Below are 24,093 nucleotides of genomic sequence, written 5' to 3' on the forward strand. Positions count from 1 at the left end.
TCGGCCGAGCAGTCAATTCTTTTTATTTTTGGCATGTAACCTTTTTAAAAAAAAATATTTATTCTATTAACTTTTTTTACTAATTACTATTTTCAAAATTCTGCCCATTTTCACCCCCCCCCCCCCCCCCCTCCCCTCCATCCCGAGTCAGGCCACCGATCTTATCGGAGGCCGGACTCTGGGGATGGGCGTGTTCGAAACTCTAGTGGTATATGGGCACGTTAAACTAGTTATCATCATCACTAAATCGCTTTATTCCAAATTCTGCCCACTTCAAACTTACCCCCCCCCCCCCCCCCCCGTCCTGGACTTATTCACTGGCGAAGTCAGAGATTAAGCCCATGATAGGCGTGCATGAAACTTTCGTGGTATATGTGCACGTAAATCCCTTTAACTGAACTGGTGCTGGCGATGGTGATTGGTGCTGGTTATTGGTGCTGGTGGTGATTGGTGATGATTATCGGTAGTGATCATCGGTGGTGGTGATTATTGGTGATGATTGGTTGTGGTGGTGGTGGTGGTGGTGGTGGTAATGATTGGTGGTGATGGTGGTGCTGATGATGGTGATCATGGTTGGTGGTGGTGATGATGACTGGTGGTGGTGATGATGATTGGTGGTGGTGGTGATGATTGGTGGTGGTGATTGGTGGTGGTGGTGATGATGATTGATGGTGGTCGTGATGATGGTCGTCAGAAACGAAAAGGATCCCGGGAAATTAAATATTATCTATACACATTATATTTTTGTCTTCACATAAGCCTATCTTTGTACGTCATTATGTAAGCCCATCCTAGTGTATGTGATGTGTTAAGAATCCCTTGGTAACCCAAATTGAAGGCGCAGTGGTAAGTGTCTCAAACAAATGGTCTACTGACAGGAACCAATCCTGTATTTCACGATGGGTGCCGTCTATCAAAAACGGTGAACAACCCAGTAATGACGAAGAGGGGAAGGAAGGAAATGTTTTATTTAACTATGCACTCAAAACATTTTATTTACGGTTATATAGATATAGGAGAAAGAAAACCCGCTGTCGCCACTTTTTGGGCTACTCTTTGATTAGCAGCAAAGGGATCTTTTATATGCACCATCCAACAGAGAGAGAGAGAGAGAGAGAGAGAGAGAGAGAGAGAGAGAGAGAGAGAGAGAGGAAATAGGACAGTTATGTTTAATACGGGTTTTTGTTTTTTTTAAAGATGTCACTGCATTATATTTGAACAAAGTTTGAATTCCTTCGTTAGAAATGTCAATCACACCATCAACACAAAATACGTTTTGCCCGGGGCCGCCCCATACAACTTACCCCCCCCCCCCCCCCCCCCCAACACACACACACACATAAATAAAGATACAAATCTGCCTTGTTCCTAGACTTGATGTTTTGCATTTACCATAGTTTGACATCCAATAGCCGATGTATTTCCATGCTGTGCTGGGATGTCGTTAAACACTTTCATTCATTCACTGTTCCTACAGACTGTACACAACCCTCTCCCCCCCCCCCCCCCCCCCCCCCCCCCTCACCTACGGGCCTGTAATGCTCAACGTACACTTGTTCTCTGGGCAGATCAACGCACCAGAAATTTTAAAATGGACACAAGCTGTTCATAAAAATGCATTTATTTATTTTGAGTTTCAGTTTGAGTTTTCATTTAGTAGTCACTATGAGAAGACGTTCACAACGAATCACATTCCACTTGTGCTTCAATACCGTATATGGTGTTTTCCGGAAAAAGATGTTTTGTCGACCAACGTGAATAGCAAGAGTGGTGTTAGTAGGAGGCAGGTGATTCTTTTGGCAGCCGTTGGTAACCATCGTTCACAGTTTACTTTGTATTGCACACTTCACCAGATACATGTTATATTAATTAATACACCGGCTTCACTGGTGTCGTGGTTAAGCCATCGGAAATCAGACCAGTACCGGCTCCTATAGTATTGAATATCCAGTTTGTAATATTTTTTCCAAAATTATTCAGGTAACTATGGTAATATACGGTAAATTTAATGATGCAATAACGTGAAGTCATTTAAAGTCACTGATCCTCGTTTCAACCCACAAAATGGACACTTAGTTTAGTTTATCCTGAGCTTCTAGAATTTTTATAAAGTCCACTGGATCAGTGATTTAAAAAATTTACTAGCCACAATTAAAAATTCACTAGTCCTTATATTTCTTTAAATTAATAAAAGTTTACTAAATAATAGTAATAATCAGATATGTCACCTAAATATATAACTTAAAAACACTAACACTAGGGTTGGGGCAGGATATTCATATTTACAAAATAGACAACTGCAACAATGGACCCCAAAAAATTCACTAGCCGTCGGGCATGGCCACAGTAGTTCTTTACTAGCCCAACATTGAAAATAACTAGCCATGTGAGTGGGACTACCATAATCTAGAAGCCTTGGTTTACCTACAAACTGTAATGTCTTATTTAAATTATCAATAGCGAAAAATATGCCATGGTGTTTCAAAACAAGGTTGGTCACTTTAAGCAATCCTTTTATGTCGATGTGTTGGATTCAACCAAACACACTCAGTCGGAAGGATCAGCTTCCTTTTCTTTTTCACATTTGTAAGATTTAAAGACACATGCACAAACTGTTGAAAGTGTTGTGCGCACTATGTGGAAAGGCTTAACATATTAGTATTGCACCACTTTAGCCAAAAATGTCTGGTTTGAAACTAAATTCAAAATCAAAATATAAAGAAAGAAGTGTTTTATTTAACGACGCACCCAACACATTTTATTTACGGTTATATGGCGTCAGACATATGGTTAAGAACCACACAGATTTTGAGAGGAAATCCGCTGTTGCCACTACATGGGCTACTCTTCCGATTGGCAGCAAGGGATCTTTTATTTGCGCTTCCCACAGGCAGGATAGCACAAACCATGGCCTTTGTTGAACCAGTTATGGATCACTGGTCGGTGCAAGTGGTTTACACCTACCCACTGAGCCTTGCGGAGCACTCACTCAGGGTTTGGAGTCGGTATCTGGATTAAAAATCCCATGCCTCGACTGGGATCCAAACCCAGTACCTACCAGCCTGTAGACCGATGGCCTGCCTCGCCGCCACCGAGGCCGGTAAAAAATCAAAATATGGATAGGCAGAAAAAAAGATTCAAGCTAGAATAGGGTTAACTCAATTTACTTTATTTGGTATTAATTTCTCTACTTTTAGTACCACATGTGATATAAACACCCAAACTGGATAAAATCTGAACCGTTCCTAGTCAGATGTTATCATATCTTCTGTCAAACTGGGAAGGGAGAAGTCTATTCTCATATTTTTTCAATTCTTGATTAGAGCCCGAGTAGTTTAAGCTGTTGTCTAGCTAAACAAAAAAGAATCCACGAAAAGGAGATCCCCACAGTGTTTTCAATTTTCAACAGCATTTATTTCGTCTTGGAACATTCAATTTCCTGTGTCATTTTCCTTATTTAATTAAGTTTTTTAACAATACTTTAAAATTAAACTCCTCTTTTACATATTAACTGCAAAACTGCAAGTAAAAACAATTTTTTCCAAGGAATATTTTTTTGCCTTGGTAATTTTCTTAACTGCCAAGGTTGCAGTAGTGTCTGTTGAATTAAAAGAACACATTTTTGTATTTTAGAAGATGAAGGGAGATAACTGCAGCCTATTCTGCCCACTTCCAGTTGTAGCCATGAATGACTAGAACATCAATCTTGCATAACAATTTTTCATCAGGAGCACCAAACTTGCTTTACTAGCTTTTAGTCGCAGAGATGAGTTATAAACACCCACACTGTGGATAACACAAGACTGAAAAGCCTGCTTGCTTCAACAGAGTGTTCTCATCACAAAGTATTGCACAGTGTATGACAGGCTTTAGAGTCACATCAAACACCAAACAACATCCTCATATCTTGTAATGTCAACTTCTGACTGCTAGCACCAGACCTGTGAATGGAAGAAACAAAATAACAACAATTAAATATATTTCCCAACAATAACAAACAATCTATAATATTTGAAAAATTCCAGAAACCTGGTGCTCATAAAACTTTTAGAGTCTAGACTTGAGACTAATAGAGTCTGAGAGACACTAATGTCATGACAACACCATACAAATTGTATGCATGTGATATCATTAGAGACTGAGCATGTGCCTTAGATGTAACTAGGAGATATTTTTAAAATTCCAAATCTTGTAAGTTTGTTGTTTTCCAGGAGCAGGCAGGAAGGAATATTTTATTTAACAACACATTCAGCACATTTTAATTAGAATTATATGGCATCGGATATATGGTTAAGGACCACTCTGATAGTGAGAGAGGAAACACGCCACGCAATGGGCTACTCTTTCCGATCAGCAGCAAGGGATCTATAATATGCACCATTCCACAGACAGAGCAGAACATACCACGGCCTTTCATATACCAGTCGTGGTGCTCACCGACGGGGATCGATCCAAAAAACGACCATGCATCAAGTGAGCGCCTTACCACTGGGCTACATCCTGCCCATCCAGGAGCAGATTTTGTTTTGCATTTCTCACACCATGCAGTTCAAGTTGCAAGAAAGAAATGTTTTATTTAACGACGCACTCAACACATTTTTTTTACGGTTATATGGCGTCAGACATATGGTTAAGGACCACACAGATTTTGAGAGGAAACCCGCTGTCGCCACATAGGCTACTCTTTTTATGACAGGCAGCATGGGATCTTTTATTTGCGCTTCCCACAGGCAGGATAGCACAAACCATGGCCTTTGTTGAACCAGTTATGGATCACTGGTCGGTGCAAATGGTTTACACCTACCCATTGAGCCTTGCGGAGCACTCACTCAGGGTTTGGAGTCAACATCTGGATTAAAAACCCCATGCCTCGACTGGGATCCGAACCCAGTACCTACCAGCCTGTAGACCAATGACTAGACACAACGCAAACCGAGGCCGGTTTCAAGTTGAAAGTGCGAAGAGGCATGGGAGTAATTACTAACCCTTAAAAAACAGGTCTAAAGAGTAAAACAAAGACTTCTGATGCTGAATCTTCAAAAGGAAATTTCATACAACTTTGAAAAAAATAAAAGTTAAATGGTACAAAATGTTTTACTCTTTATATCTGCCATCCCCTGCAATTAAGAAAGTGACCACGGCGAAAAAAATTGCTGCGCGAAACTATTTTACTGTTAACATGTTTGCAACTCTGGATTGTAAGTAAATTTGAATGATGAGTTTATTTGCTTGTTTATCAATATGCTGTAAGATTCATTCATACCAGTGGCTGTATTCATCGACTGAAAGTGACATAACAGTTAACATGCGAATTACACATGCACGATTAAGAACAATGGGGTTGTAAGGGGATGACAATTTATCATATACAGCATCCCTATTGACGTGCTACTTCAATCTTTATCTTTTAATTATATTATATCAAAGTGTCAGAATATATTTAAAGCAATGCAAAATTTAAATAACGTTCTTTAATAGCGGCATAATTTATGTTAAAAAATCTGTCAGAAAGACCGAATCCCCCTTTCAAACCCAAGTAAATCGGTAAAGTAAGTTTGTTTGTTTTCATGATTAGGCCACGCGGCACCAAGACAGAGTAGCATGTTTTGTCAATATAAATGTTGGAACATTTTTTTAAACTTTCGAGACTATCTTTATATATGTATATCCACAAATATCTCATCAGGCTGACCATAATACTTAAAGCGCCTTGTAGCAGTATATGTTAAATAAAACACCTGTAACGCACCATAACCACAGTTCAACAATGTATAAGCTGTCACGCCCTTGCAATCCAGTGGTCCCCGCACTGCACGTGCTTTGAACAGTCCACAAAGTGCAATGACCTAGTTGGAACTCGCTTTAATGCTGGATTGAGTTCAACCAGATCGAGTAGAAAAACATCCGCTAGACTGGTTTATGTGCTTCACGGTAAACCAAATGGCCACGTCAGAAACCAATCAAATAGTTTGCAAACGTTAGCGAAACGTTTGCTGGTTGAACTTTGGATTGGTAATTTACATATATTTCTGATCATGCCTGATGGAGCTGAGATTCAGATACTTTAGTAATAACTGTGCAGTTACCGTTTTAATATTTACTTTTAATGTTTTCAGTTCACAAAGTATATTTTATTTTTTATAATAAGGAAAAAAATGCATCTTTTAAAAAACAAATATAGTCCAAAGCAAAAAAATACTTCTTGGCGATTGCCGCGGGCAATTGCAGAGGTTGTCTTCCAATCTTTTACTTACCCAGTCAGTACATTCTTGGCAATGGTTAGTTTTCGCTTTTGAAGTTCAACAATTTTTTCTTCTATTGTGTCCTTGCATAGAAATCTAAAAATAAGAAATATCTACTGTAATTCTTTATCATGTATTAACAAAAGAACCGGTACGATTTAAAAAAAAAACTAATTAGTTATTTAGGGCCAAATTTACAAAGCCTGTAAAGGGATTACTGTAAATCAGAAAATATTAGCGAACTTAAAATTTAGCAAAAGGTCCCATCCTCCTGCAAAAATATTTTTGAAAATAATTTCAGTTTGGTTTGATATAAGTGTTTTGAAAATAACAATATTGTCAACGAACCTAACTGCGTTAAGCTTCCAACTCTGTTCGGTTTGTTTTCTCGTGCACAGTTCGCACCATCAACATCCAATTTGTTGTTCATGTGTGAGGTTTTTCTTGACAATTTGTGAACATTTTCATTGACAATAGAGTACAGACAAGTAAGTATCTCAATACAAAACCCTTAAAACCAATAATTTTGCAAATTAACGATATCTGAAGAGGGAATACAACCTTGGGGGGGGGTTGGTTTACAAGCTATATTGTTTCCATTATTTAAATAGAGTAAGACACAAAACCCCTTACATTTTCGTCCTTTTGGCGGGGGGAGGGTGCTGTTGATTTGTGTTACTTTATAATTTCATTAGTATATTTTAAAATTGATTTGCAAATGTATTCTAATTATTAGTTCAACAAACGTTTTCATTGCTACTTTAACCTACTACTACTACTACCACCACCACCACCACCACAACCACTACCACCACCACTACTACTACTACTACTACTACTACTACTACTACTACTACTACTACTACTATACTAATAATAATAATAATATAATAATAACAACAATAAAAGGTGCTAATCTAATTGCTAATAGGGGACGAGACGTAGCCCAGTGGTAAAGTGCTCGCTTGATGTGCGATCGGTTTGGGATCGATCCCCATCAGTGGGCCCATTGGGCTATTTCTCATTCCAGCCAATGGTCATGGTATGTGCTATCCTGTCTATGGGGTGGTGCATATAAAAGATCCATTGCTGCTAATCTAAAAGAGTAGCCCATGAAGTGGCGACAGCGTGTTTCCTCCCTCAATATCTGTGTGGTCCTTAACCATATGTCCAACGCCATACAACCATAAATAAAATGTGTTGAATGGGTCGTTAAATAAACAATTTCCTTCCTTCCGTCCTAATTGCTAATAACAATAGGTTAGGCACTCGTACTGAACCCGTACAATGTGTTGAGTGCATCGTTAAATAAAACTAAACCTGTGACCGGTACGGCGCCGAATAGCAAATGTAGGCTAATTGCGCTTTATAAAAAATATCTCAAATTTATTATTTCAAACATTGTAGCATAGTCAACATGGTCAATGATGGAGTATCATCATCACTGTCGTCTTATTCCGATTAAAGTATCATGATTGCTGCAGCAGCCATTTCCTCAACAGAAGCAGCCATGTTGGTGAAGTAATTTCCTGTTCCAAACTCATTCCTTTCGCTGTCCAGGACAGAACAGTTGGAACATGTCCAGGAGAGGTGAAAGGAGCGCACCCTTAATTTTAATAAAAACATTACAGTGTTATACATCTAAACTAATTAGTATTTTTTGCTGTATTTCTTGCATAATCTATAGCCTGTTGTTGTCCAGTTAATCGCTGATGAAACAACCACACATAATCAGTCCAATGAAAACGTGTTTTCAGAGTAGTCTATTGTGCATACAGGGGTCGTAAGCTGTTTTTCCACTGAGACGTACTAGTATTCTATGCTCCGGTACTATTCCACTTTGTCAAATAAAGAAAACAATGATTTAGTGTTAATGATCATTATACCGTTGTTAGTAAATGTGTCCCAATTCCCGACTACCATTCTTTTATTTTACTGTTGAACAGCAAGTCGGCAAGATGTACAACTGGTTAAAACGTGCTACCCCAACGATAAAATTTCCTGAACCGGGTCCAGGACTCCTGTCTGTCACAAGATCAGGCTAGAGAAGGTCCTAAAACCATTAAATGGTGCTACAGGTAGAAAACGAAAGAGAGAAACTTATGAAAACTATGATGATGAACAGAGGGCAAAAATTGCTAGCTATGCAATTGAAAACGGAAACACTAAAGCCACCCGACATTTCTCTGTTGTATTGAATAAGATTTCAGAAAGTACTGTAAGAAACATGAAACGTGTTTACTTAAAAGTGAGAAAGGCCAACCCAGAAGAAGAAATCGTAGCACTACCGAAAGCCAAATTGGGTCGTCCGCCAATGCTCCAGAACTTTTAACAAACAATTACTGACAGAATCAGAGCTGTGTGACTGATAGGTGGTATTGCCAATCGACAAATTTTAATGGCGACAGCGAAAGGGGTGATTTCCCAACGAAACAGGGGCTTGCTTAAAGAACATGGTGGAACTATAGAGGTAACACAAGGATGGGCCAATTCAATCTTGTCACGTTTAGGACTGGTCAAACGCAAAAGAACGAAAGCAGCAAGAAAAATGCCGACTGATTTCACAGAAATCAAAACAACATTTCTGGATCGAATTGTTAAAGTTGTGACAGAAAAACAAATCCCCCAGGAGCTGATAGTGAATTTCGATAAAACAGGTGTTAGCATTGTTCACATATCGAACTGGACTTTAGAGCAAGAGGGGTCGAAGCAAGTTGAAATTGTTGGACTGGAAGACAAACACCAAATAACAGTTGTCATGGGATGTGCTATGGATGGGTCACTTGTTCCCCCTCAGTTGCTGTACCAAGGAAAGACTGAGAGATGTCATCCAAATTTTAAATTTTCCTGATGACTGGGACATCTTCCACACTGCTAATCACTGGTCGAATACTGCATCAATGCTACGGTACTTACGGTACTTTGTGATTGATCCCTACCTATGAAAAACAAGGTAAAAGCTTGGATTGCCAGTCGATTACCCTGCCTTGTTTATTTTTGACGTGTTCAAAGCCCACTGACAAGAGAGCGTAATTGACAGGGTGAGAGAAATTAACGCTAGTCCTGTTTTCGTCCCGGTTGGGTGTACAGGTGAATTACAGCCACTTGATCTGTTGGGAAATGGTGAGTTGAAGGAAAGTCTGAAAAAACATTTCTCAGACTGGTATGCCAGATACGTTGAGAAAGATCTAGAGAGTGGGGTGGAAGAACCAAAGTTGGATCTGAAGCTATCAACTTTAAAACCACTACATGCAAACTGGTTGGTGCAAAGTTTCGACAAGCTGCGAAACAACAGAGATGCACTTCGTAGAGGTTGAATAAAAGCCGGTATTGTTAGTGCAGTTGAGCTTACCGGTGATCAGTGGTCACCAAGCCCGTAACAATTCGTTTTCATGGATTTGTTTTCTATGACAGAACTAATTTATGTTTAACCACAATTATGTGTCTTTATTGCTAAAAGTTACAAACACGAAACTATAAGACTGTATTCATAATACTGACATTTTATTTTGTTTTGCTGCGACACAGGATCAGATGTGACAATAGTTTGAATTATTGTGCCACAAACGGTAGTTTACATAGCATATATGATGACTTTTTCTTTGCCTTGGTTCTGAAATCCAATTTAATTGTTCACAGTTGATTAATTCAAATTGTTATTAAATATGTATATGTTTTAAGACTTGTTTGATTTTTGTTTTAATCTGACTTTAGTTTATATTTAGAGTCATGAAATGTTAGCGTTTTTTATGGCTTCACTAAATTCGCGAATATTTTATGCTCGCCAACATTTTCTGATTTACAGTATATAATAATAACAATGGGATTTATAAATTTGATAATGGGTTGTAAACTGTAGGTTGCCAAGCTAGTAATTTATGGTAAATTATACACGGGTTAGCACACTCTATGCTGATTTCAATGCCTGTTTTATAAATAAAATACTCAAGAAACGAGAGTTATCTACCTGTGAATAAAGACATCGCGGGTTTGGCCAACACGATAAATCCGATCACAAGCCTGCTCTTCCAACGCGGGATTCCTAAACAAAACAAAACAAATAAATCAAAGTAGGTGGTTATTGGAATCAGATTTTATAGCATTAACTATGAGTCAAAACCAGTATTCTGAGAGTACTGCTAAAGTAATGTACATCCACTACCGGGCCCAATTTGTAAAAAATGTTTCCTAAATCCAAGGGCCATAACTCTGTGAAAAATCACCATGAAAGTTAAACTTGGTCTGTAACAGCACATGATAAAGCTATATACAAACTTTCAGATCAATATCTCGAGGCATTGAGAAAAACATCTGGAAAACTATATGTGAGACAGACAGATTAACAGACAGATAAACCAGACAGGTATAACTATAAACCAAGTTTGGTTGATTTAGGACTTACAGTTTGTGAGAAAGTGATCTAAACACAACAAATTTAATGTTAAATTTTAACTGCCATGGGAAAAGCAATATTCGTATCTCACTTTAAACTTCGTAGAGTGAACACAACAATGACCTGTATTAAGCAGACACCTGTTTAAAAGGTAACTTTTTATACTGCCTTTGGTGGGTGCTTAACACCGGTTTGACTATGTGTACATACCAGTGGTTGTCGAGCAAAAACAGGTGATTTCCTCCAATAAGATTGAGACCCACACCACCAGCTTTGAGTGATACCAGCATCACCTGAACAAAACAACAATAAATGTACAACACTAAAAACACTAGTACAACTACAACTATAGCAACAACTACAGCAACATTTTTACAAGTGTACAAGAGTTCTCTTCTAGCCATTCCGTCACTGTTCCCAAAATATGTAATGTATGTGGAAACAGTTGATTTTGCACATACTACAGTAAAACCGCTGTAAATCAGACACCCATGGGACCTAGTAAAAGGTCTGGTTATGAGAGGTGTCATGTTTAGAGAGGTTCTGTTCTGTAATAATATTTAAAAAGAGACTATGAAATATGTCCAGTTTTGAGGGGTTTCCAGTTTACAGAGTGTCCGGTTTTGGAGGAATTCCAGTTTACAGAGGGTCCAGTTTTGAGGGGTTTCCAGTTTACAGAGGGTCCGGTTTTGGAGGAATTCCAGTTTACAGAGGGTCCGGTTTTGAGGGGTTTCCACTTTACAGAGGGTCCAGTTTTGGAGGAATTCCAGTTTACAGAGGGTCCGGTTTGAGGGGTTTCCAGTTTACAGAGGGTCCGGTTTTGAGGGAATTCCAGTTTACAGAGGGTCCAGTTTTGATGGAATTCCAGTCCAGTTTTGAGGGGTTTCACTGTATATACATCAACAGTTGTTTTGACTTTTTAAAAATGTATGCTGACATTAATACCAGACTAACATAGCCACCCAGTGTAATAAGAACACTCATGGAAAGTGTTGATAATTAATTGCAAAAGGCCAATATATAAAATATAGGTATTTGATTAAAATGTCAAGATATTAGACAGAAAACCTGGGAAACGTTTCAGGCACTTGATAAGTATGGTGTTCCCGTGAACAAGGGCAAGAGCAGACAGCAGACAGCACTAAAATCTAGACTTTTGAAGGAAACAAACCCAAGAGGTATTTCAGTCTTCACACTCCCATGTATTGTTGCCTGGTAAGTTTGGAGAGACATTGACTGGGATGTGGAGGTGGACAGCAAAAGAAGTTGAAAGATAAGAGCTCCCAGATCAGGAAAAAATGAGATGAAAGTCAAACGAGAGAAGGAAATGGGGCAGTAGGATTAAAAAAAAAAAGTTTTAAAACAGCAGCAAATAAGGAAGGAAATGTTTTATTTAACGACGCACTCAACACATTTTATTTATGGTTATATGGCGTCAGACATATGGTTAAGGACCACACAGATATTGAGAGAGGAAACAGGCTGTCGCCACTTCATGGGCTACTCTTTTCGATTAGCAGCAAGGGATCTTTTATATGCACCATCCCACAGACAGGATAGCACATACCATGGCCTTTGATGTACCAGTCGTGTTGCACTGGATGGAGCGAGAAAGAGCCCAATGGGCCCACTGATGGGGATCGATCCCAGACCAACCACGCATCAAGCAAGTCCCACCCCAAAGAGCAGCAAATAGATTACCTTGCAATACAAAATTTTATAAATTTTATTTTAAAAAAAAGAAAGAAATGTTTTATTTAACGACGCACTCAACACATTTTATTTACGGTTATATGGCGTCAGACATATGGTTAAGGACCACACAGATTTTGAGAGGAAACCCGCTGTCGCCACTACATGGACTACTCTTCCGATTAGCAGCAAGGGATCTTTTATTTGCACTTCCCACAGGCAGGATAGCACAAACCATGGCCTTTGTTGAACCAGTTATAGATCACTGGTCGGTGCAAGTGGTTTACACCTACCCATTGAGCCTTGCGGAGCACTCACTCAGGGTTTGGAGTCAGTATCTGGATTAAAAATCCCATGCCTTGACTGGGATCCGAACCCAGTACCTACCAGCCTGTAGACCGATGGCCTGCCACGCCAACGAGGCAGGTAAATTTTATTTAAAATGCTTGTAAATTCTCACCTAGTCCCATTTCAGCTCAACTGTATTTTACTCATGGTGAAGACAAGTTTTCATAACAAAATGTAGAAAACGTGGATCGTTTTCATTGTTTATAAACATTTAATAATGGCTGTTGGGATGTTTAGACCATTAGTTTCAGGTCAGATAAAGTTTTAAAAAAAAATCTGCTAATTTAAAATGTGAGTGTACAATAAAATGTGTTATTTTAAATCAAACTGACTTCAATTCCTCTTGGGTTGGTGTTGAAATCGTCCACCAACTCCGTCCGTTTCTTGGGAGGGATATTGCCTCGAATTACGCTGTATTTGATGTTCAACTTCTCCAGATGGTGAGCAACAATATCCAACATTTTGGTCCACTGCGACACGATCACACTGCAAGCACAAACAAACATATAACAATTTAAGATTTTTCTCGATTTCAAGTTTATTAATGTTAAGATATGTTGCTGGACTGAAACAGACACTAATCTTGTACCCCTACTTTTATCTATCTTATTGGTACAATAAGTAAATTATCTCAACAACAGGGAACAGTTCTGTGACTACCATTAGTTACCATTGTATGACATTCCAGGGCTCGAACTAAAACAGGGAACCGATAGCAACTGCTGTACTTGCAATCTGAATTGGTGCTTATAAAACCTTCAGAGTCTGGACTCGAGACTGTAATAAAGTCTGAGACAGTAATGTCATGACAGCGCCATACATGTTGTATGTGTGTGACGTCATTTGAGATTGAGTCTAGACTCGAGACTGTAATAGAGTCTGAGACAGTAATGTCATGACAGCGCCATACATGTTGTATGTGTGTGACGTCATTTGAGATTGAGTCTAGACTCGAGACTGTAATAAAGTCTGAGACAGTAATGTCATGACAGCGCCATACATGTTGTATGTGTGTGACGTCATTTGAGATTGAGTCTAGACTCGAGACTGTAATAGAGTCTGAGACAGTAATGTCATGACAGCGCCATACATGTTGTATGTGTGTGACGTCATTTGAGATTGAGTCTAGACTCGAGACTGTAATAAAGTCTGAGACAGTAATGTCATGACAGCGCCATACATGTTGTATGTGTGTGACGTCATTTGAGATTGAGTCTAGACTCGAGACTGTAATAGAGTCTGAGACAGTAATGTCATGACAGCGCCATACATGTTGTATGTGTGTGACGTCATTTGAGATTGAGTCTAGACTCGAGACTCTAATAGAGTCTGAGACAGTAATGTCATGACAACGCCATACATGTTGTATGTGTGTGACGTCATTTGAGATTGAGTCTACACTCTAAAAGTTTTATAAGCACGGGCCCTGGAGCTTTAAACAATGGGGTATTTTTTGCCAATGGATAAAAATTACTGCAGTCGGTGGAAGGGATAATTTTTTTATCTTTATATTTGCTCCAAAGGTTAATAGTTTAAAATTGGTGAAGGAAGACTCAAAATTACATGAGTGAGTATTTTGCCTGTGGCAACAAATTCTTAAAGGGACACACCCTAGTTATGGCTAGTTGTTAACCATTACGGCATTGTTTTTAGATATTAAACCCATTTTTTCACAAATAAAATTGCACTTTACTTACCGTTTATTATTTAGAATATACATTTCCATTCACCTGAAGTGTTTTTTGGTAATCCTGGTGTTTGTAATACCACAAAATACATTTTTCGTATTTCTGAAAAACGGACGCACGTTTGAGAAAAAAACGTTGAGCAGACAAGGTCTAATCTATTTTTAGAGGGGATATTTCCATTTCAATGTCACAGACGTTGGTATACCAAGTGACCGTTATCATTTTGGTTCGGTTAGTTTTCTCGTGCACGGTTCGCGCATTCAACATCCAATTTGTTGTTGCTCATTTGTGAGATTTTTCTTCACAGTTCGTGAACATTTTCAGTAACAATAAAGTTCAGACAAGTAAGTATCTCAATACAAAACGTTACAAACCCTTAAAACCAATAATTTGCTAAGTCCTACGATATCTGGAGAGGGGATACAACCAGGACAGAACAGTTGGAACATGTCCAGGAGAGGTGAAAAGAACGCACCCCAAGTCTGTGAAATTTGTCGTGACGTAGGCATTTTTGTGCTTCGCGCGACATCTACCGGTGACATCAGAATACAAACTTTCAAAATTATTTCAAGCAATTGGGACATGGGGATTCCAATGGTATTTATAGATATAAAACCTGCTTTTTCACTCCATTTGATAAAAACGTGATCTAAGTGTGTTACAGGTTTGTAGATTAACCAAATTATAATTTATTTTCGCCGGATGGAACTAGGGTGTGCGGCTTTAAGTTTGAGCACTGTCATACAACTTAAAGAAAATTAAATTTCTCTAAGATTCAGGCTGGTATGCACAGCTACACCAGAGGAGTTTGGAAGCCTCTATGCTGTACTGGAGAATTAGTATTCTTATTCTTATTCTTATTCTTATTCTTCGAATAGGGCAGGACATAGCCCAGTGCTTGCTTGATGCACAGTTGGTCTGGGATCGATCCTTGTCGGTGGGCCCATTGGGCTATTTCTCGTTCTAGCCAGTGCACCATGACTGGTATATCAAAGGCCGTGGTATGTGCTATCCTGTCTGTGGGATGGTGCATATAAAAGATCCCTTGCCGCTAGTCTGAAAGAGTAGCCTATGAAGTGAAGACAGCGGGTTTCCTCTCTCAATATCTGTGTGGTCCTTCACCATATGTCTAACGCCATATAACCATAATTAAATGTGTTGAGTGCGTCGTTAAATAAATCCTTTCCTTTCTTCCTTCTTCGAACGCTCAGACAGGGACCCCAATAGTTTGAACAAAAGAAAGGAATGTTTTATTTCGGGTGAATTACAAAGTATGTCGGAAAATAATTTCAATATAAAATTTTATATAAAATTTGTTTCAAGACAGAAAAAAAACTTTGATGGTATAGCTATAAAATCTGTTTATACTAGTATACAATACAGAGTTTATTACTGCACTTTTCCCCCTGTTTTTAATGTTGAATAGACCAATACGTTCGCCTATTGCATAAATAGTCTCGCCCGATATTTTTAGAATTTGCATGCTCCAGAACAAAGCTATAAAAGGCTATTCTGGATTTACTGGTTTGAAACTGTCCAAATACATGTACACTGCCAAATTACATGTGTGTGGCAAATAAACTGCCAATAAATTACACTAATATGTACAGACTACTAGACTATGGTGAAAGTACAAATGAGGATGATTTTATCATATTTCCCCTAAACACTTTACATTGCATAGGGAAATGAAATACAAATTCTACAAATATTCAAAAAGAACTAGTTTTTTCATTGGGGGGAGGGTAAAAAAAATTGTTTTAGTCATTTTAATATATAAATTACATAAACTATTTTCATTTATTTGGATTCTTCTATAAAATAGCTATAAACATGTGTAATTTATGTATTCCAAGACTTTTATTAATGTTTTAAAACTAAATCATATATAAATATTTTGGGAAACTGAAATATTGCATTATACAAAATGTAGGCACTGCAATGTATGTACCATTGCTAAAATTTTCAACTTCAATAATTTTTTTAATGTTTTTAACAAAAAATGCTATTTAACATTACCACAGGTGTGACAAATATCAGTGACAAGGGCTGCTCAATGTAGCACTAGGTTTAAGTAGGTTGTTTTATCGTGTGTTGGTCATATTTGTAAAAAAAATATTTTAGGGTAGGGTCAGGAAAAGGGTGATAATACTCAAAAGCTACCACCATTCCAATGCTATCACATATTTTCCAACTCTAGATATGCATACCTTGCTAAAAATTACTGTGAGAGCCTTATTCCCCAAAATGATACAGATAAACCCTATTGGCTCATGGACTACAATAGGTACAGCACAAAATGATACAGATAAACCCTATTGGCTCATGGACTACAATAGGTACAGCACAAAATGATGCCGATAAACCCTATTGGCTCATGGACTACAATAGGTACAGCACAAAATGATACAGATAAACCCTATTGGCTCATGGACTACAATAGGTACAGCACAAAATGATGCAGATAAACCCTATTGGCTCATGGACTACAATAGGTACAGCACAAAATGATACAGATAAACCCTATTGGCTCATGGACTACAATAGGTACAGCACAAAATGATACCGATAAACCCTATTGGCTCATGGACTACAATAGGTACAGCACAAAATGATGCCGATAAACCCTATTGGCTCATGGACTACAATAGGTACAGCACAAAATGATACCGATAAACCCTATTGGCTCATGGACTACAATAGGTACAGCACAAAATGATACAGATAAACCCTATTGGCTCATGGACTACAATAGGTACAGCACAAAATGATGCCGATAAACCCTATTGGCTCATGGACTACAATAGGTACAGCACAAAATGATACAGATAAACCCTATTGGCTCATGGACTACAATAGGTACAGCACAAAATGATGCCGATAAACCCTATTGGCTCATGGACTACAATAGGTACAGCACAAAATGATACAGATAAACCCTATTGGCTCATGGACTACAATAGGTACAGCACAAAATGATGCCGATAAACCCTATTGGCTCATGGACTACAATAGGTACAGCACAAAATGATACAGATAAACCCTATTGGCTCATGGACTACAATAGGTACAGCACAAAATGATACAGATAAACCCTATTGGCTCATGGACTACAATAGGTACAGCACAAAATGATGCCGATAAACCCTATTGGCTCATGGACTACAATAGGTACAGCACAAAATGATACAGATAAACCCTATTGGCTCATGGACTACAATAGGTACAGCACAAAATGATACAGATAAACCCTATTGGCTCATGGACTACAATAGGTACAGCACAAAATGATGCCGATAAACCCTATTGGCTCATGGACTACAATAGGTACAGCACAAAATGATACAGATAAACCCTATTGGCTCATGGACTACAATAGGTACAGCACAAAATGATGCCGATAAACCCTATTGGCTCATGGACTACAATAGGTACAGCACAAAATGATACAGATAAACCCTATTGGCTCATGGACTACAATAGGTACAGCACAAAATGATGCCGATAAACCCTATTGGCTCATGGACTACAATAGGTACAGCACAAAATGATACAGATAAACCCTATTGGCTCATGGACTACAATAGGTACAGCACAAAATGATACAGATAAACCCTATTGGCTCATGGACTACAATAGGTACAGCACAAAATGATGCCGATAAACCCTATTGGCTCATGGACTACAATAGGTACAGCACAAAATGATACAGATAAACCCTATTGGCTCATGGACTACAATAGGTACAGCACAAAATGATACAGATAAACTCTATTGGCTCATGGACTACAATAGGTACAGCACAAAATGATACAGATAAACCCTATTGGCTCATGGACTACAATAGGTACAGCACAAAATGATGCCGATAAACCCTATTGGCTCATGGACTACAATAGGTACAGCACAAAATGATACAGATAAACCCTATTGGCTCATGGACTACAATAGGTACAGCACAAAATGATACAGATAAACCCTATTGGCTCATGGACTACAATAGGTACAGCACAAAATGATGCCGATAAACCCTATTGGCTCATGGACTACAATAGGTACAGCACAAAATGATACAGATAAACCCTATTGGCTCATGGACTACAATAGGTACAGCACAAAATGATACAGATAAACCCTATTGGCTCATGGACTACAATAGGTACAGCACAAAATGATGCCGATAAACCCTATTGGCTCATGGACTACAATAGGTACAGCACAAAATGATACAGATAAACCCTATTGGCTCATGGACTACAATAGGTACAGCACAAAATGATACAGATAAACCCTATTGGCTCATGGACTACAATAGGTACAGCACAAAATGATACAGATAAACCCTATTGGCTCATGGACTACAATAGGTACAGCACAAAATGATACAGATAAACCCTATTGGCTCATGGACTACAATAGTAACAGCACAAAATGATGCCGATAAACCCTATTGGCTCATGGACTACAATAGGTACAGCACAAAATGATGCCGATAAACCCTATTGGCTCATGGACTACAATAGGTACAGCACAAAATGATACAGATAAACCCTATTGGCTCATGGACTACAATAGGTACAGCACAAAATGATACAGATAAACCCTATTGGCTCATGGACTACAATAGGTACAGCACAAAATGATACAGATAAACCCTATTGGCTCATGGACTACAATAGGTACAGCACAAAATGATACAGATAAACCCTATTGGCTCATGGACTACAATAGGTACAGCACAAAATGATGCCGATAAACCCTATTGGCTCATGGACTACAATAGGTACAGCACAAAATGATACAGATAAACCGTATTGGCTCATGGACTACAACAGGTACAGCACAAAATGATACAGATAAACCCTATTGGCTCATGGACTACAATAGTAACAGCACAAAAATTTTATTTAAAATATCAATACAGTGAAACCTCTCAAAACCAGACCCTTTGTAAACCGGATTTCCCTCAAAACCGGATGTTTTTCGCAGCCCCTTTTTAAATATCTGTACAGAAGAGAACCTCTCTAAAACGAATACCTCTTAAAATCGGAATTTTTACTTGGTCCTTAGGATGTCCGGTTTAGGAGTTTCACCATACACCATTCACATTTAATACAAAAACAGTCGTCATACCTTTTAATTGGTTGAGAACTATCTGATGTCTGTTTGATATCCAGGAGTTTATCCATCAGAACTTTTAACTGAAAAAACACAAAACATGAATGTCGGTGATGTGTTTTGATTGATACATTACATGAGCAGACCTCATCGTCAAAACAACTGAGGCGAGTGATTAATTGTGACTATATGGAGAGCCATTTAAGAGACTACCATACTGATACATTATACATTTTCATGCTAAGAGATTACCACACTGATACGTTATACATTTTCATGCTAAGAGATTACCATACTGATACGTTATACATTTTCATGCTAAGAGATCACCACACTGATACGTTATACATTTTCATGCTAAGAGATCACCATACTGATACATTATACATTTACATGCTAAGAGATCACCATACTGATACATTATACATTTACATGCTAAGAGATCACCATACTGATACATTATACATTTTCATGCTAAGAGATCACCATACTGATACATTATACATGTTCATGCTAAGAGATCACCATACTGATACATTATACATTTACATGCTAAGAGATCACCATACTGATACATTATACATTTACATGCTAAGAGATTACCATACTGATACATTATACATTTTCATGCTAAGAGATTACCATACTGATACATTATACATTTACATGCTAAGAGATCACCATACTGATACATTATACATTTACATGCTAAGAGATCACCATACTGATACATTATACATTTACATGCTAAGAGATCACCATACTGATACATTATACATTTACATGATAAGAGATCACCATACTGATACGTTATACATTTACATGCTAAGAGATCACCATACTGATACGTTATACATTTACATGCTAAGAGATCACCATACTGATACGTTATACATTTACATGCTAAGAGATCACCATACTGATACATTATACATTTACATGCTAAGAGATCACCATACTGATACATTATACATTTACATGCTAAGAGATCACCATACTGATACATTATACATTTACATGCTAAGAGATCACCATACTGATACGTTATACATTTTCATGCTAAGAGATCACCATACTGATACGTTATACATTTTCATGCTAAGAGATCACCATACTGATACGTTTTAAATTTTCATGCTAAGAGATCACCATACTGATACGTTATACATTTACATGCTAAGAGATCACCATACTGATACGTTATACATTTTCATGCTAAGAGATCACCATACTGATACATTATACATTTACATGCTAAGAGATCACCATACTGATACATTATACATTTACATGCTAAGAGATCACCATACTGATACATTATACATTTACATGCTAAGAGATCACCACACTGATACATTATACATTTACATGCTAAGAGATCACCACACTGATACATTATACATTTACATGCTAAGAGATCACCACACTGATACATTATACATTTACATGCTAAGAGATCACCACACTGATACATTATACATTTACATGCTAAGAGATTACCATACTGATACATTATATATTTTCATGCTAAGGGAAATTAAAAATTAAAATCCTTGAAGGGGGAGTGATGGGGACTAAAAGTGATAGCTCCCCTTACACACTAAGGTCTGCATAAGCAGTCTGCTTCAAAGTGGGGTTTTTTTTCACCATTCATTTTATGACAAAGACATTTTATAAAGAGCATATATCTATATAAATTTATTATATATTCCACAGGCCTCATGGTTAAAAATATTAAACTAAGAAGGAAGGAAGGAAACGTTTTATTTAACGATGCACTCAACACATTTTATTAACAGTTATATGCCATCGGACATATGGTTTAAAGAACACACAGATATTGATGGAGGAAATCCGCTGTAGCCACTCTTTTCGATTAGCAGCAAGGGATCTTTAAATGCACCATCCCATAGACAGGGAAGCACATACCACGGCTTTTGATGTACCAGTCGTGGTGCACTGGCTAGATCGAGAAATAGTGCAATGGGCCCATTGACGGAGATCGATCACAAACCGACTCAAACTGTTTACTTACTCAATGAACCCTGTATATGAATGTTATTTAAAGGGACAGTCAAGAGTTTGCTGCATTTTAAGATGTTTCCGACTAATAATATATTTCTACAATTAAACGTACATATTAAATATATTTTCTTGTTTCGAATATCAGTGTCTGTATATTCAATGCGTTTCTGGTCATCTTAATATTTGTAAGAAGCACAAACTGGAATTTGTCTTCAAATAATTTTGTACTTACAAAAATATATATTTTATGAATTAAAATGATAAAAACCTAGTACAAATATTAGAACGTTCAGAAACATGTTTAATATACAGCCACTAATATTTTATGCAGAGAAATATATTTGATATGGAATTACAATCGTTAAAAAGTCTCTGTTAGTCGATAACATCTTAAAAATTGCAGCAAACTCAGGAATGTCCCTTTAAGGATATACAAAAATAGTTTTTATCAGGTATTCCTAGATTTCAATATTTTAAAATCCTGGTTTACCTTTGTGCTTGTAGCAGACATGGTGAACAGTGGTGAAGTTGATGGTTTGATGGAATCACTCTCCGACTCTTCATCCAGATCCATTCCCTTCATCTGTTCTTCTAGAGTCAACTCTATCCCTTCTGTTTCCAGAGTTTCTTCCTCAAGGTGCTAAATAAATAAAAATTCCACAGAATGAAATGCCGTGGCTACCATAAACTTATTCAATGTGGCTGATAACTGCATCCACAGATGGTCATCTCAATGTTTGGTTTTTATAAATGTAAAAAACAAAAAAATATTAAAAACAATTTAAATTTCAAATTTTAATTTCATAATTTAAAAAAATATTTGAAACATGAATTGAGATGACAATTTATAGATGTCACTATAAACCAAAAACACCTGTTTTGTTTAACGACACCACTGGAAAACATTGATTTATTAATCATCAGCTACTGGATGTCAAACATTTGGTAATTTTGACACATAGTCTTAGAGAAGAAACCCACTACATTTTTCCATTAGTAGCAAGGGATCTTTTATATCCACCATCTCACAGACAGGACAGCATATACCACGGCCTTTGATATACCAGTCGTAGTGCACTGGCTAGAACAAGAAATAGACCAATGGGTCCACCGACGGTGATCTATCCCAAACCAACCGCGCATCAAGCGAATGCTTTACCACTGAGCTACGTCTCACCCCTATAAACCAAGTTTCATTGATATAGGACTTACAGTTTGTCAGAAATGGAGCCAGCTGGTTTTCACACATCACTTGTTAACATAAATATCATATTTGAAAGAAACAAACATGAAATAGCCTTTATAAGATGTGTTACTTAGAAAGACCATGAAATTTTAAGCTCATGAAAATAAAGTATTTCACAGTATCAAAGAGAGAGAAAAAAATCTACCTGTTTCATCAAACTCAGGTGACTGCAACACTGCCTCATTCGAAGCATCAGCACCAGAATTTGACTGCCAGTCGACTTGGTAGTCGTCTGAGACTGCCCTGGCTGTGACCCCGACCCTGACCCGGACTCTGACCTTGACCTAGCACCACCTGTTGCAGTGGGTCTACCAGAAATGAGGTCTTCACTGCTAAATAGGTCTGTGAGAGGATTGAGTTTAGCACCAGCTTGTGTCCTGTAGTCCAGGCCACTCTCTTTGTTTTCATGTCTCCTCACATAGTCTTGAACAGTAGATCTGGAATCAACATTACACTGATGATTATTTTGTCAATGGGATTGTCCTCAGCTTTCTACAATTGTAACACATTTACAACTAATAAACCCCTATTGATGACTAAAATTATTCATTAAAGATATCTTCCTGTTTAGAATATTAGTATCTGGATTTACAGGGTGTTTGTTGTTGATTCTACCTTACAATAATTTAGTACATACAAAAGAATATATATATTATTAACAGGAAGGAAGGAAGGAAGGAAATATTTTATTTAACGACGCACTCAACACATTTTATTTACGGTTATATGGCATCGGACATATGGTTAAGGACAACACAGATATTGAGAAAGGAAACCTGCTGTCGCCACTTCATGGGCTACTCTTTTCGATAAGCAGCATCCCAAAGACAGGATAGTACATACATGTACCACGGCCTTTGTTACACCAGTTGTGGAGCATTGGCTGGAACGAAAAATAGCCCAATGCACCCACCGACAAAGATTGATCCTAGGCCGACCACGCATCGAACGAGCGCTCTACTACTGGGTTACGTCCCGCCCCTATTATTAACAAAGAACCATAATCCAGAAAACCAAGGAAGCTGCCACCGTTGCCTGTAAGAAGAAGCTGATATGGATTCTTGCAGGGCAAACATGTCCAGAGGGTCAGCGATTCCCAAGGTGGGCCAGATTTAACATCAGCCAAACTCAGATGTTGGGTATCTGCCCTTCTCAATGCACCAGGCACAAAAGTTAACCAGTGTTTGAAATCTTTAAGCAGTGAAAACTAATCCGGGAGAAACTACTTGTTGAACTACTTATGGTAGTTGTGGATCAAACACTTTTTGTAAAAGCTACTGAAATAATTTAGTATGTTTTAAACATTTATCTAAGGTGTCCATCACTGGGGTCCATGAATGT

The 24,093-nt window shown here is 37.9% G+C and overlaps 1 protein-coding gene across 1 annotated transcript in view; it reads right to left on the bottom strand.

The window, feature by feature from the left end:
• Positions 1–3,392: 3,392 nt before the first annotated feature.
• Positions 3,393–24,093, bottom strand: part of LOC121384275 (transcription termination factor 2-like) — a 44,931-nt gene continuing 24,230 nt past the window's right edge. Inside the window, exons 17-24 of the mRNA XM_041514592.1 lie at positions 22,898–23,189; positions 21,997–22,146; positions 19,497–19,564; positions 13,008–13,161; positions 10,846–10,928; positions 10,210–10,284; positions 6,255–6,338; positions 3,393–3,941 (exon numbers count right to left, since the gene is read on the bottom strand). Coding sequence (XP_041370526.1) covers positions 3,881–3,941; positions 6,255–6,338; positions 10,210–10,284; positions 10,846–10,928; positions 13,008–13,161; positions 19,497–19,564; positions 21,997–22,146; positions 22,898–23,189 — 967 coding nt within the window. The 3' untranslated portion in view covers positions 3,393–3,880. The remainder of the gene's footprint in view (positions 3,942–6,254; positions 6,339–10,209; positions 10,285–10,845; positions 10,929–13,007; positions 13,162–19,496; positions 19,565–21,996; positions 22,147–22,897; positions 23,190–24,093) is intronic.

This window comes from Gigantopelta aegis, chromosome 10, assembly GCF_016097555.1.
Source record: "Gigantopelta aegis isolate Gae_Host chromosome 10, Gae_host_genome, whole genome shotgun sequence".
Taxonomy (NCBI): domain Eukaryota; kingdom Metazoa; phylum Mollusca; class Gastropoda; order Neomphalida; family Peltospiridae; genus Gigantopelta; species Gigantopelta aegis.